Consider the following 16,491-nt stretch of genomic DNA (forward strand, 5'->3'; position numbering starts at 1 on the left):
GTAAATAATTTTACTTCAATTATTATTATTTAATAGGTAGTTAACAGCCAATTCAACATTACCTGCTGCTCTGAACTGCAGGGCCCAAGGATGGCCCTTGAGAGTGGTTTGGTGCAGGGATAACCAAAGAAGGATGACAAAAACATCAGAGTGATCAATTCTAATGCTTTATTGTAAGACGGAAGCATAAACTCGTAACACAGCCTGCAGAGCCTCACCGCCTTTACAGACACAGAGCGAACAGAAGCAGCAAGAGGCCCTCACGACTTGTCCATGAAGTGCTATGTTAAGCATTATTTATACACAAGGCAAGCTACATAAGCTGGAATCAATAGCCTAATTAACTCACCCATGGCTTAGAGGCTCCCTTTCAACTCTCATCCATCTCAGATAAGGGAATGACTGACAGACAGGCAGCCAGCAGGAGAACTCTCCCAACTAGCTGAACCAAAACTAAGCCTTCAAAGCAGATAGGCCTATGAGCTCATTCTGGTATCAAATAACAATTAGTCTCGGAGTCATCTTAACTACCAAGATGGCATTTACCAGTCTTCCAGAACAGTCTCACTTTTGGTTCAACACAGCTGCATTAAAAAAAATAAAAAATATATCCAATATGAAGGTATCAGTAATGTATTCAGTCTTTTATAATTATAAAGAATAACAGAAACGAAAGAGATAGTTAATAACTAGCTTTGGCATAAGAATCCTTTGGGGTGAGTGGGGAAGGAAATTTGGCACCCAAATTGGAGAGAATATAGGCTTCCTTTCAGAAGCCTATCCTTTCCTCCCTTCCCCTTCCCCCAGACTTCAGCTGATCTATTACTATCCACTATAGATGGAGTTCAGAAGAATTTTTAAAGATGTTGTAGGAAATGTAAAAATTAAAAAAAGTTGTGCAACGTGTCATCATTTTGGGGAACTTTGCAGTTCAGATTGAACTTAAAAATGAAAATTGTGCCTGTAATATAAAGTGTATTGGACCATCAGTCAATTAAGATTTGAACACTCTCCCACCCAGGTGCTTTGTTCTATTTTTGTATAAAAATCAATAGGAGTACAACAACACATGACTTGAATTACTCTTTGAAAACCAGTGGAATAAAACTGTCTTCCGCCTCCCTAAAAATCCCAAGTTTCTATTGGGTTTCTCTTCATCATATCAAGCACTTCTGAATAAAGGCGTTGAGGTGCATCAAGTCCAAAGAGGAAATTAAAGTGGCTCCAGTCAGGAAAGCACTTGTAGTGAATGAGATTAGAAATCCGAGGTATTAATTTTGCATTGTCCTTTGGGCGAGACAACCAGTCTTGCCCCCCAATCCACACGGCAGTTGGCACAGTCATAGCTTCTATTTTATAAAATGGCGGAGTTTTCTGGAAGGGAACATTGTCAGACTTTAATTAGTGAACTGCCCACGGGGCACTCCGTATATAAATGCCAAAAGCAAATAAATAAATGAACATGTTTCAAGTACTGTAAACTTGAATAAAAGGAAGAATGAGAAAAATAAGTTTCAAAGAATTTGGAAACATGCAGCAGATTATATATTCAAATACAGAAAAGCACCACAACTATAGGGGAGGGGCAATGGACTTTGGGCAAATCCCCTTGTTTGGTAAAATCTAAAATGAACATTCGAAATTACCAAAGAATTTTAAATTTAAATGTTTTTCCTCAGGAGAAAGTTGTAGAGAATATGAAATGAAGCTAAGACAGTTTGACAAGGGGGGAAATCTATACATTTACCTCATCTTTTGCAATAGTTTTGCTACAGTGTTGACAAATTGATGAATTAAGAGTAAGGGATTCTGACATGTATGTAGCAAGAATGCCATACAGTCAATTCCACATTTCCGTGGGGGTTACATTCTGGGGCACTGCAAAATCCTGCAAATACCACATTCGCTCCCTCTAAACCTCCTTGCTCAAACTCCAACTCTCCACAGACTTCAAAGATTGGTGCGAGGGCTCCTGGGATTACTAAACTCTGGTTTCGTGCCATTTTCATGCTCTCTCAGAGCCATTTTATGCCCCTTTCCATGCCATTTCCGGGTTCATGGCAATGCACATGTGTGCATACATACCTTGAGCATGCATAAATGGGGAGTTGCCTGTATATTATGCTTTCTTTTTTAATAATAATTATTAATTATTATTTATACCCCGCCCAAATTGAAAGTTCTCCACATGAAATATAATAAAAGCCAAGCTAATCTGAAAAGAAAAGATTAAAAAAAAGAATAAGAGAAGGAAGAAAAGAAAAAGAAAAGTGAAAGTGAATACAAATCCGCCTATTACAATTGCATCGTACCCCTGATTCCACTCACCTGGAAGCTTCCCCTTCTTCCCCTAGCCTGCCACCCTGGAAGATCCTCTCTATCCTGCCTCTCATGCAGGGCCCTTCGTATCCCATCTATCATCTTCCTGTGTGTAAAGGTAAAGGGACCCCTGACCATTAGGTCCAGTCGTGGCCGACTCTGGGGTTGCGGCGCTCATCTCGCTTTATTGGCCGAGGGAGCCGGCATTTGTCCGCAGACAGCTTCCGGGTCATGTGGCCAGCATGACTAAGCCGCTTCTGGCAAACCAGAGCAGCGCATAGAAACGCCGTTTACTTTCCTGCAGGGCAGTACCTATTTATTTGCACTTTGATATGCTTTTGAACTGCTAGGTTGGCAGGAGCAGAGACTGAGTAACGGGAGCTCACCCCGTCGCGGGGATTCAAACCGCCAACCTTCTGATCGGCAAGTCCTAGGCTCTGTGGTTTAACCTACAGCGCCATCCGCGTCCCTTCCTGTGTGTATATCTTCATTAATGCAAAACAGGGAACTAAAATATCAACCAAAAAATGGAGGAACTCCCAATTCTCTGTCTGCCAATTATACATATGGCAATTATTCAAAATATTCAAAGCAAACACTCCAGGATAACATCTAGCTATATTATAGAGCTGCTTCTCAGTGTGCTAGGTGTTGCTTTCTCCATCATCCCAGGCATCTCCAATTCACCTTTTTCCACTCAAGAAGTCCAGCCTGTACAGCCAGAAACCTCCAATGCCATTGTACAGGGATGGGGGAAAACTTGTGCCTTGCATTTACCAACACTAATGTAACAACAACAAAGCACATCCTTGCCTGATGGTATTTTTCTTCGTTCTTGCAGCCGTAGTCAAAATATTTCAGTTCCCCTGTTTTTGCTGCCTATAAGGAATAAAATTAAGCAGGCATTATATTTATAAAACATTAGGTAGGCTACATATGCAGTCAGCAGGCTAATTTGCACATGTCTCCAAGAAGGTGGAGTTTTTTAAGCTGGGTGACAATTGAATTGAACGGACCAGTTCTAATGGGTGGAACTGATTTTTTTCTTCTGATTATACCGAAAGTTGCATTAAGCTTGCCTGGTGCAGTTTTTCAAGCTCTGAGAATGATGTCAGCTCTAAAGTACAGAAGACAATAATTGTCAGGGCAAAGCTAAAGAGCAGTTGAAAGCTTTCAGGTGTTTCAATGTGACCTGAATTGTAGAATAACAGTTTGCCTTAAATACAGTGGTACCTCTAGTTATGGACTCGATCCGTTCTGGGGTGCCGATCGCATCCCAAAAAGTCTGCAACTAGAGCGCCGCTTCTGCGCGCGCACACACGCGGCACAATAGAGTGCTTCTGTGCACGTGCGAGGTAAGCAGAATGCTTCTGCACAGGCGAGCACGGCGAAACCCGGAAGTATATACTTCTGGGTTTGGCGCGTTCGTATCCTGAAAAAACACAACCGGAGACTGACGTAACAAGAGGTACAACTGTATTGGTTTGTGTCTTCAGAACCATGGGTGATGTCCTGCTCACAAAATGCAGCTTCTCTGCCTCCTCTTTCTCATTACATCCTAGGAGCTTCTATATTTAGAACAAAAATCACAACCTTAGCTGATTATTATTTTTAAAAGAAGTACGCGTTGCTTTAAAGACGTTACCTGACCCCAGTGTACAATATTTTTTACAGAAGTAAAGTCTGGAAAGTGAGCCTGGTACACATCAACTCGGCTCTGAAAAAAACATTTTAGAAAGACAAACTGTTAATGTGGCAGATACAATGAAAAAGGGCCAACAACTGTGAGAAACAAACATCAGTGCATACGCTAAGAAGAGGCCTTGAAATCTATCCAAGTCAACCCTTATATTTCTCTTTTTATAAAAACGACAGAATGAAAAAGTACCACAATCAATAGTCCTGTAGTCAAGAGACTAAGAATGGGAAACCACAAGCCAAGGGATCAGAAGTAAAAGAGAAAGAAAATAATTAAAGATACATACCACATTTAAGCTGTTCTTATTGAAGCCACCTATAAGGTAAAGGCTTTGGGCGCAAAGGTTTTGTATTAATTGGTAGCTGCAAATCTTAGCAACTAATGCTCTCAGACTTCTACTTAATAAGCGGAATTCTTTCGTGCCAAATATAACCTGTGAAACATTTAAAAAAATGTGAACTTACAAATTTATGTCTTTGTTCTCTTGCACTTACCGGTATATTTCTCGTATCACACTCATGTGCCCAAGTGACAAATCTAAACATATATGCAATGAATAAAAATACATATACAATTTACCTGGAAGTAAGCCCCATTGATTCTATGGGACATACTTCTGAGTAGACATGGTTAGGATTACATTGTTGGATAGCCCAATACATTTTAGCACCTGAGAGGCGAATCACAAAATTCCCACCGCCACCAGAGAAGAAGGAGCGAGTGAAGTTCTATGTCAGGAACAAAGGTAGGAGGAGACCTGCAGTAACTCCTGTTCGCCAAGAAGCTACTGTAGAGGTGGGACTTGGGGGCAGGGCTGCCAAGGAGGTGGCAGATCCAGTCTCTAAGGAGTACATCACAGCTGACATTGCCACTGCAGTGGCGGCAGCAGGTGATGCGTTCCTTGGAGGCCAGATCTGCTGACCCTGTGGATCCTGCCACCTGAGGCAGCGACCTCACCTTATCTCATGAGTGGGCTGGCCCTGATAATAAGTCACAGCAAAGAAACACAGGGGAGATTCAGGTCACACACAAACATACAAATTGAAAGATTATATTGGGGATTATAGGGCTGTGTGGACTAGGCCTTGCTCCAGATGCTGACACACATACAGTGACCACACCCCGCTGTCCGTGTGTCTGGTTGGCATGTGAAGTGCCTTGGTGTGTGTATCAATAGGGCCACACACACATGGAAGCACCTTAAATAATAACAAATGGGCTATATAGTCTTTTGTAGGGGAGAAGAACTACCGTACTTGCCCCAATACATGAAGTGTTTACGTAAGTGGGCAGTTTTTAAACCCCGAATAAATAGAGAAGAAAGATTTTATTTCTATCTAAGGAGGCCTTAGGCTCAGGAAAGGCAAAAGATAGCATAGATAGGTGTGCAGAACACAAACGAATACAACATGAAATTAAGTTAATACAAAAGCCAATCAGCAGGGGTGAGACATACTCCCGACTTACTGCCATCAGTAATGAGAAGCCATAGCAAGATTGACAGCTTAAATAAAGACCTTAAAAAGTTCAATTTATTTCTGTTGCAAGCTTTGGCTAGGCAAACTTATAATAAAGACTGGCTCCTGCTCTGAATGCCCTAGAGTGCCTCCTGTGGTACTGAGAACCATTTGAAAGAGCATTTGTTGTTATATTACTATATATAATTATATATAATAATGCAGCCATATACACTTTATCCTCACATGGCTGTCTGCCCTTTCATTTGCAGATCAGGTGTGGCAGGACCTAGCTGCCTCATTCAAGCAAAATATTCAGCAATGAGTTTTTCGGGGCGTGGCAGAGTAAACCAGCTTTCTTGCTGGCTGAAAGATACTGCTGAATGCTCGGTTCCTTAAAGAGACAACACCTGCATTTAGCTCTAGTTGATGCCATTCTACTCTGTTCTAAGACATGAATCCTCATTTCCCACTTATTGCGTGGTATCTTACAGCCAGCTGGAGCTCCAGTAAGTTTTTAAGAGCTCTGCTTGGTTTTTCCTCCACCCTCAACAAATTAATTCCAATCCCCACCCACAAACATTTGTGTTGGGCCTCCAGGGTTTGGACTGGAGTCCTCAGAGAATAACTCCAGGTGTTTCCTGAGACAAGTGCTGGAGATTTGAAACCACATTATAACTAGTTGGGTCCATGCGCAAGGTGCTATCACAACACTGCTGAGCCTTTTAAGAAAAGAACACAGCTACAGGGAGTTGTTGAGCACCCCACCTGTTGGCCAGGGTGGCAAAAAGAGAAAAGAGAAACATGGAAACCAGCCCTGGTTGATTGTTTCAAAAAGAAGTAATGAGACTAGAAGAGGTGATGAGACAGCCTTAGGAGGGACAAAGAGAAGGAGCTGGGCATTAATTCATTCAGATTAGCTTTGGGGGGGGTCATTCATTCCCACCAATAAATCTGTTTTCCTAGTCATTTCCCTACCAAACAAAGGTCAATACTGTAAACTGGTGAGAGGAGTTGTAGTGGAGAGGTAATCTAGAATGAGCAGTCCCCTGTATGTGGCCCCTATGACAAAGTGTGCGACAGATGTTGGACTAAAAGTCATTGGGACTGCAACATGGGGCAATCACTTTTCCCACCAGTCACCGTCCTGATCTTGTTTGGGTCCCCTGTTCTTACTTGCATGTTAACTACTTTCATGCAATTAACATCATTTTTTAATTTTGCTCACTTTCAAAAAGGGTTATTTAATGGCTTCCTGTTTACCTCTCATAAAAACGTTAGAGAAGGACACTTTATAAACAATTTGCTGTTTTAGCAAATTTACCATTTTTGTATTATTAAGCAAACTATACAAGTAGCTTGTCTAAGAAAACTGCATTCTGCAGATTCACATTGTGGGAAACAACTGAATGAATCCATAAAGAGCAAGAACAATGCAACTGATACCTTTATAAGAAAATCAGGAAAAAATAATATCTGGATTACTGGGCCTTTGCTGTTCTGAAATGTGTACGCAGGAGCAAAAACAAAGAATAACTTGATTTTTTCAGCCACCTCTGGCATCATAGAAAAGGCTATGAACCCTGCAAAAAATAATAATTTATTTACAACGATAATTGCGGAAAGCAAAGGAAGAAAAGACTCATCAGTCAGAAAGGCAAAGGTACAGAAGTCAGTCAGTTTTACTAACTGCCCTGACAAGAAAAAAGTTTTTACTTGGGAATTGGACACATAGTTGTGGGCAAATGTGCATACAGACTTGCATCACACAGAGATTTGTACCAAGCCATGAAGCATCCAATGTGCTCTCCACTCATACTACAGGGTGTTACTGGAGATGCATATTAAGTATCATTAATTAAGCTCACAAATATTAGCTCTGGCTCAGGGTTGAGGTCTTGAACATACTAACAAGCTCATCATCCGAGTGATGGCAAAAATTGCTAGATTGCAGAGATATCTCTAAGAATTGTATTTAGACTCGAGTATCAACCAGTTTGTGCAACTGGCTCTGTGGGTACCATATCTAAGAGCTGTTAAAAAATTGATGAAAGAAACTTCTGCAATCACATTGTAAGGACAATATTGAAGGAAATTTTGTTACAAACAAAAAAGACAGCTTCTGGCTTGCCGAAGCCAAATAAGGAGGAGGTGTGTGTGTGTGTGTGTGTGTGTGTGTGTGTGTGTGACACGACAGCCCTTCTCTATATTTGAAACTTACCTAAAGTAGCACCTTGAGAGTGTCCAATATAATAGATCTGCTTTTGGCCATTTTCCTGCAGAATGTAGTCTATCATGGCTGGAAGGTCATAGAGGCTCATTTCATGAAAGCTGCGGAGCAGAAACACAACGTTGGGCATGTAATGCTGGTACACAAGATGACTCATCGTTGATTAAAGCAGCAGCATTTCATATGCATGAACAGTGTGAGCTGACCATTCATGGATCTCAAGACACAGAAGTCTCTTATGTTTGTAGTCGTAAACCATGTGTATTTATTTCCTGCAGCTGAAATCTAACATAAACTCCAGAAACAGATTGACAGTTGGGGAGCAGCAACACAACTAGCTTCCTGGCAGATGGGTCACTGTTTCTTACTGGGTGGGGCAGATATGAGTGTGGCTCAAACGCACTGGTGGAGCCAATCTGGCAGTTCTGTAGTTACCTGTGCACCATGTCACCTCCCCCTCTTCCTCCTGGTAAGTAGCAGCGAGCCACCTGCCAGGTAGCTCACTTAGCTGCTCAGTCCCACCCAGCAAGCCACTCCTGATAAGCCCCGGTGCTTCATTGCTTGACAGTAATAGACAACTGCATATGCGTTTCAAAAGTCTCACCCCCAGTTTGTGAGGATCTACCTGAAATTCCAGAATTCCTGTTGCAAGACCGAAAGGTTCTGGTGCTTTCTCGACCAGGACGTTCCTCTAACATTCCCAAGCCAAACATCGTAACCAGCATCTGCCAAGATGAAGCCCAAACTATTGTTGGGTATATTGGAGACCCAGGTGCTACTTTCCATTATTAATCCAGGAATCACCAAGACAGCAGGTCTGGAACCTGAAACAGATACAAATAATTAACTTTTGTAAGAAAGACTGCAGCACATTAGGATGGCCATGTGGCCTTCTCTGCAAAGGACAGCCTGTCAAGACCCTATAACAGCAGTCCTGAAAGACCTATATTGGCTCTCAGTACATTACCAAGCAAAATTCAAAGTGTTGGTGCTGACCTTTAAAGCCCTAAATGGCCTCGGCCCAGTATACCTGAAGGAGCATCTCCACCCCCATCATCCAGCTCCGAGGGCCTTTCCGAGGGCGGTTCCCTCACAACAAGAAATGAGTTTACAGGGAACCAGGCAGAGTGCCTTCTCAGTAGTGGCGCCCTGTGGAATGCCCTCCCGTCAGATGTTAAGGAAATAAACAACTATCTGACTTTTAGAAGACATTTAGGGAAGTTTTTAATGTTTGTTCTTTTATTGTGTTTTTAATATTCTATTGGGAGCCGCCCAGAGTGGCCGGAGAAACCCAACCACATGGGCGGGATATAAATAATATATTATCACTATTATTATTATTATTATTATTATTATTATTATTATTATTATTATTATTATTACTGGAAGGGCTGGCAGAGGGCTATCCTGTATTTGAAGGCACCCTCTGTTTGTCCAGTCCAAGGCTAGTTTCAAAGAGAGAGCAAGGACTTTGAAGTTTCCCCCTCAACAGTTTGCACCCAGACAGCAGACTGAGCAGGCATACAGGTCACCTGATCACAATATTCTCCACTGTATATTGTATTTATATTTAAATTATAGGAATTATATCTAAATTTGCACCTGTACTACATAAAGTAGCACCTATGCTACATAAATTTGCACCTATGCTACATAAATTTGCACCTATGCTACATAAAGTAGCATAAAGGGCTCAGTAAGTGGACATCCTGCTGCACATCCAAAAAAAATTCTCATCCCTATATTTTACTATCTAGAGTTGTCTGTGGGATAATGCAACACGTGGACTGGAAAGGGACTCTGACCTCTGCTTTGAAGGGCCTGAAGATGGGAAAGACTCTGGTTTGGTGTTCTTGGAAAGAAACTTCTAAGAAACAGGCCTGCCCATAAGATTTCTACTTAATTGCTACTCAGTGTTGGAGAATGCATGGGGCTTGCTATTACATTTTCATTTCTTCTTTCACATTGGAGACCCACCATGTTTGCCTCCTCTGCCATAAGGAATTCTGTTCATGGTTAAATAATAGCCGTCAGCTGTCAGGATCTTATCATGGACCTCACTTGGATAGTCCCAGCGACGGATGATTCCATCCTAGATAAAGAACAAACAAAATTTTCCAAAATGAAGTACTTTCAGAAAGGTTGCCTATGCTTCTTGGTCCATTGTTGTTGCGGGATTTAAACTGGTTAAATGAAAACCAGAATTCAGATTTTAGCTCATTTTCACATATATGCACTTTCCACTTTGGGCAGAATAGGGGACAAATATGGAATAGTATGAAAATTCATAATATAATGCAATAAGGTTATGTAAAGGATTGTCTCCCAAGCAGCCTTGAATGCATCCCGCTGTGAACTAGTTCGTTTTTTATTAATGCATGTATTGTGTATGCATACAAATTGTCACTTTTCTCAGCAAAATGCACAGCAGTGCTGTCTCCAAGCTTGAAGCAAATTATATGCTCCCCCCACCCCAAATCGCTGTGCAGAGCAACAGGAAAAAGCTCCAGATTCAAAAGGCACTCAATTCTGCTTGCAAATGAAGGAATGAACTGTGCTTGCAATGCTTCCTTTGCAGTTTCAAATTCGAGCCTCAGCAACATCAAGCATGGTAAAGGTGGCCAATTCATGCTTCACCCAGAATGGCCTGGCTGGCCAGCCACCAAGGCCTGGTAAACCTAATTAGGTATGTGGACCAGAGATTTGGAGAAACGGGGGGGGGGGACACCCTCAGGTTGCAGATTCTTGGGGGACAGTTGGTAGTTGGAGGACAAAGCTGCCAAGCAGATTAAATCTCATTTGCTCTATATTTGCACATGAAATTGTTGATTGGTTCAGGCAGCAAGATGCCCTGAGCTATACCTGCATCAAGCATTTATTTTTGTATACAGCACCAAGAAAAGTAGTCATTCAAGATACATGCACCTTTCAAACGCACTACCAACCTTGTGTATTATCTGGTTAAACATTTGCACCCAATACTAAGTACTCTGAGGTGGCAAAATCCTATATGTAGGGAGGATGAAACTGTAAATAGTGTCAAGCAATATCATGCTCCTTTCACATCCAGAGATGTACTTACAGTATTCAAAAATTGCTCTGGATTTGGCTTATTTAACTCTTGGAATTCTCCTGAAGACACAAGTCCTTCAGTCATGTACACCAACACAATCATCAGCCACATTTTGATTCTCTGTAAAAAGTAAATAAATAAATGGGTCACCCATAAATGGACAACCAACTGGGTGCTCCTTCATTTGAAAATCATCAACACAATAGGAATAGGCGCCTGAAGCTGTTCGTGATATTAAACTGAATGGAGAAGGTCTGTTCCTATTAAAATGTGAACCAAACTGAATTGCTCCCCCATCCCACCATGCAGCAGCTTCACTAAAAATAGTGTATCAGCCAACTGCCTTTAGTAATATTTTATCAGGAAGGGCCTTCCTTGAGGAAGGGCATAGCCCGTCTGCTTTGCATGCAGAAGATACAATCCCTGGCACCTCCAGGTAGGGTTGTTAAGATTACCTGTCTGAAAACCTGGAGAGTCACAGCCAGTCCGAGTAAACAAAACTGAGCTAGACTGACCCTGAGTAGTATATAACACAGCATCCCATGCTTCAGGTCTACCTCCCAACATTCTCCACCATCATGCCCCATCTCCATAACAGCAGACAATCTCCCAACTACTCTTCCAAACCTACCTGGTGATAACTCTCCTATCCCTGTTTCAGCAGAGGACAGGTACATTTGCAAATTAGGACCTGGTTTACACAAAAGGCAGGCAGGGACGCTTCTAAAGGATAGGGCCCTTGCCCTTACTTCATCCCAAAGCAAAGATTTCATTGGCGTTTCCCTTCATAGTTGACTTGCCAGTAGCAACCCACTGCTAGCAAGGAACCTCAGGATATGACATCACCTGGAAGTAGTTTCCAAACAAATTCTGAACCATATGTCAACCACAAATGCTGCTAGAGAGCTGGGGGATCAAATCTGCCAAAAGCTCCCTGCCCAACCCCCAGCTGGTCCTGATAGTCCCTCAGCGGCTGCATCCTTAGAGGGCATTCCTTTGTTGGTATTCATAATAGCATAATCCAAGATCTCGGTGATTAAATAATAGAAGCAAAATCTCCAGACAAGTTTTCAGTTGCGGCTGAGTTAGCTCAGTGTTGGAGCGTCTTCATTCATTGCAGGCAGAAGGTTCCATGCTCAATCCCCGACTAGTCTAGTCAGGCCTAGGACAGTTCTCTAGCTGAAACCCTGGTGAAGCACTCCTAGTTATTGCAGACAGTACTGAGTTAACCCTAACCCTAACCCTAACTCAATATAAGGCAGTTGCCAAGGTACCTAAAAAGAGGTGGTGCTAGTTTTTGGTTTTAGCCAGTATGTTTTGGCCGGCCGGCCAAGGATTGACAACACAGAAATATTGTTAGTGACTGGTTCCTCTGGTTGGATATGTAAAACGCCTTCTGTCAGCAAGGTGGTATACTGTTCTTTGTCAGCATTTGAAGCCTTTGGCAAAAAGCCAATCCTATTTCAGACATCCAATCACACCCAAACTTTTAGAAAACCTGTAAACTCTGGGGTGCATGGTATTTGCTACTTCACACACTGTTATGCTTCCTGTGATTGATTTCCAAGCCTTGAGATTCCCACAGTGCATGCTGCAGTAACATGCACAAGAAGCCCAAATCTTCTAGGCTCTATTTGTATGCAGAAAACGTGTTTTCTTACCATGTTCCAGAATCTCAAGACCATTGCTATATCCAGACCAGCTCCTTCTTAAAATCTTGAAAGGTAATATTGCTATGGTTTCATTCAAAACATGCATCCCTCCTGTACTGATGATAAGCTGAGCCCAAATTTTCATAAAGTTGAGGTGCAGCTTTTAAGGTCTTCTACAGTGGTACCTCGGGTTACATACGCTTCAGGTTACAGACTCCGCTAACCCAGAAATATTACCTCAGGTTAAGAACTTTGCTTCAGGATGAGAACAGAAATTGCACGGTGGCGGCACGGCAGCAGCGGGAGGCCCCATTAGCTAAAGTGGTGCTTCAGGTTAAGAACAGTTTCAGGTTAAGAACGGACCTCCAGAACGAATTAAGTACATAACCAGAGGTACCGCTGTACTTCCATTATGGCTCCCTGCTGCCACCACTGTTCCCTTCTGCTGCTGTCCTAAACTTACGTGCTGCTGATAATTGTAGTCACTTTCATACAAACTCTCTCTCTTATTATTCCACATTATATAACAACAGATTTTCTAATAGATTATGGAATAGATCCAGCAACCCCATTATCCAACTTTAATTTTTAACCTCCCGCACCCTTTATTTCCATCAAAAGCATTCGAAATACACACCACATGTGCTGAAATTCACTCCTTCCACACTTTTTCAGTACAAAGTGGCTATGACCCTGGGAGCCGGCAGTTGTCTGTAGTTAAAACAAAAAAAAACAACCTTCTCATCCAGCTGCTTGTGGTATTTTTGCAAGCCAGGAAAGTGACAGAACACTTCCACTCCAGAACTTTGCCAGAGGTAGTTGTAGCGAATATCACAAGTCTACATTCACTTACCAAGTTCTGCAGGATCTGCTAGACACCTGAATGTGCAGGTTCTAATGTTGCTCAGGTGTTAAAGCAAAAGATATTAAGGAATGCATGATCATAGACTATTACACTTTCAGAACGTACAATTATGCTGTGTACATCCCACCCATAAAGTACCTTGATGTATCTTTTCATTAACTGCTCATTCATTTTAGCTACCTTATCCCCAAAGCCCAATATGATAGAATTGCATACACATAATGTCTCAGCTATATTCCTTCTTTCATAATAAAGAAGTGGCAATTTCATTCTTTGAAAAACAACATGGTGGTTCATTCTTGGATAGGAATGGGAAACCTGTGGCCCTTTGGATGTTGTTGAACTATAAGTACCATTATCTCTGAACTTGCTGATGGAATCCAACAATTACAGTTGTAATCTAGAAGAAGTTCAGGTTTAGAAACCCGACATTTCTGGTTCTATAGCCTCTGGATCAACTGGTATGCCTTTTGAATTCTCATCTCAGAACAGTGGGGTTGCTGAATTTATCCCATTATATATTAAGAAGCTAAACTAGTAGAGGATCAATTGTATATAAGCATAACCAGGGAACTGGAGGTGTGAGAGTTCCGTCATTTATTCACTACACTGTCTGAAATGTACGTGTGACTTGCAGGAGGTAGTAGGCAAAATAATAATCTGGAAGTAGGGATAGGAGAGAGATTCAATTCAGTTCACATTGAAAGCAAAATCTATAAAATCCGTACTTTCCAAAACAATATGTGGACTGAAATACAGTTATCCTTCGAATTCACTGAATTTTGCAATCCAGTTGTCTAATCAACCAATGTTTACAAAAATGCATATATTAGGAAAGTGTGCATAAAAATGAATATAGTAATGGAAATAGCATCTAAAAATGCATTATATTGCTTGTAAATGTGCTTACAGTAGTCAAAGCTGCATAGAAAAGTGTTTATTCTGAGAAATTCACCCTAAAATGCTGGAGAATTTTCACGAAGGATTATTTTTAAAAATCACAAATTGCTGCAGGAATGTAGAGAAGTGAACGTAAGATTGGAAACATGGGAAACTGGGAGAACTGATATCAACAGATCGTTCCATTCCTATCTGGAAGTAATGGAAGCCTGAAGTACCCTCATATCATACAGAATCGAGTTCTCAGCCTCTTTCTTAGCTGATAATATCATCATGGTAGAAAAAATTGCTTGAAAAAGACACATTATATTCTAGGATTATTAGGCTGGATCCAGATTTAGGCATGCTTAGAATAGACGCACTGAAAACAATGGGGCTTAAATTGGTCACATCTAACTTGAATCTGCTCAAAGCATGACTAACAGTACAATCCTAGCATCACCTTAGAAGTAATTTCTATTTAATGCAATGTGGTAAGTGGGATTAGGAGTGTAGGCTAAAGCTGGGTCCAACCCATGTTATTATACCCATTGATAATTTTTGTATAATTAGTGGATAAAAGCTACAAGATAGGATGGTGCTGTTATTTGTCCATGTCTCAAATAAAGAACCATTGGATGGTTGAGGATGCATGCAGTATATAACTTTGTCTGGAATAATGCACTAGCTGAGGAACTGAGCAAACAACTTCAAGCACTGAGATGGCCAGACTGTGAGGATTATTTTGTGGGTCAGCAGCAATGGCTTTATTCCATGCATAAAGAGACCAAAGGACACTATAACACTTTCTCATGGAACTCTATGGCATGACCTGTTTGGGTGAAGAAGAAGAAAGCTTTAGAGGGACATTATTTTTAACCATCTCATCAACGTGAAACACTGTTGTTGTTGGGTTTGTTTGTTTGTTTGTTTGTTTGTTTGTTTGTTTGTTTGTTTTAAAGAAACTTTGGGTTTGTCTTAATCAATTCATTGAAAAGAAATAGAACCATCCAATTCTAATTAACAACATTTAAAGAGACCACATAAGTGTTTTCTTGAGATGATGTGCAGTGCAATTCTATACATGGTTACTCTCAGAACATGTTTATAGGCTTGCAGACCTATTAAGGAGAGTATAATTGGGAAATATACTGAACAAATTGCAGTCTGTGACTTCTTCTCCTTATGTGTGATGCATTCTTTAATAGTTCATTCAGGCTTTGTTATTTATATTACTTTTTTTTATCGTTCTGCAGTTTGAAGAGTCAGGTTCCGTAGCCTGTTTATAGCAGAACTGTGCAATCCAATACTGATTTGAGAAGAATTATGATTTGACAAATTTGGAATTGGGCAGTTTATGATTTGCGTCAGATTTGTGCAGTTAGCTGTAGCAGATTATTGGTTTGGGGGCTAACTTAACTGTTTTACGTGGACTTGTGTAACTTGAGGGATTGTGCAATTTTCCATACAGTGTGGTACACTCTGATATGGTTTAAAATTGGAAGCTTTAACTTGATTTGTTTTAAATGAGGCTGTACAATCTTCCATATAGTCAGTGTAATTTCATTTATATGGAGCTAGGACTGTGCAACTTTTATTCAATTAGAATTTCCATCACTTTGCCCCCAATCACTTCAAAGAAGTGATGAAACTTAAATGTTCTCACTGATGTTCTCACTGACTGGAGAAAATTTTGTGCAGGTGTATTGTTCCCTTCAAATAAAAATGATTGATTTCCTTTTATTTATATTTAATCTTCCATTCCTTTGATCCTGCATACTGCTGCTATATAAGATTAAACAAATAATTACAACTCAGCAGCTTACATAACAACACCATATTCTGAACAGACACATGGCTTCTCTTTGCAGATAAACCTGTTTTTTGGGTCAGGAGTTCCTCTTGCTAAATGATGTCATTTTGCACCTAGAGCTGCAGGGTGACCTCGTGCCTTGTAATTAAACAGAATATCAGCATATTGGATTATTGTGGGTGTGGCAGAATGGGGAAACTCAAGAAAGCCTTCTTGCACCTTGCCTTGCGCAACTGCTGCACAACAGTGCTGTAGGGTTGGCCAATTGCTTCTTAATAATCTGATAGTCACTACTTAACTTCCATCTCAAACCACAGCCAGGAAGAAATCTGGGGGTGCTTATTACAACCTCTAAGATCCTGGGATAACACTCCCTGCATTTCCGAGCCAGATCCCTTGCAGTCTACTCAGAGAGTAAAGCCAGCCCACAGTTCTCTGAATTCTTAGAGCTCATTGGAGCCTGCTAGTCTTTAACAACCCTGATCCTAAGCTCCTGTAGTATCA

General features: G+C 41.1%; 1 protein-coding gene across 1 annotated transcript; it reads right to left on the bottom strand.

Annotated features, from left to right (window-relative positions):
• Positions 1-1,122: 1,122 nt before the first annotated feature.
• On the bottom strand, positions 1,123-11,423 carry LOC310763256 (lipase member M-like; the record flags this gene model as incomplete). The annotated part of the gene is made up of 10 exons (XM_083615141.1): positions 11,410-11,423; positions 10,788-10,898; positions 9,683-9,797; positions 8,331-8,529; positions 7,697-7,806; positions 6,922-7,058; positions 4,305-4,451; positions 3,965-4,036; positions 3,133-3,198; positions 1,123-1,374 (listed from the first exon to the last, which is right to left on the bottom strand). Exons 2-10 carry the CDS (start codon positions 10,887-10,889, stop codon positions 1,123-1,125), a joined length of 1,200 nt encoding a protein of 399 aa, XP_083471267.1. The 5' UTR covers positions 10,890-10,898; positions 11,410-11,423.
• Positions 11,424-16,491: the final 5,068 nt, after the last annotated feature.

Source organism: Podarcis filfolensis, assembly GCF_964270895.1.
Source record: "Podarcis filfolensis genome assembly, chromosome: 5".
NCBI classification, from domain to species: Eukaryota; Metazoa; Chordata; class Lepidosauria; order Squamata; family Lacertidae; genus Podarcis; species Podarcis filfolensis.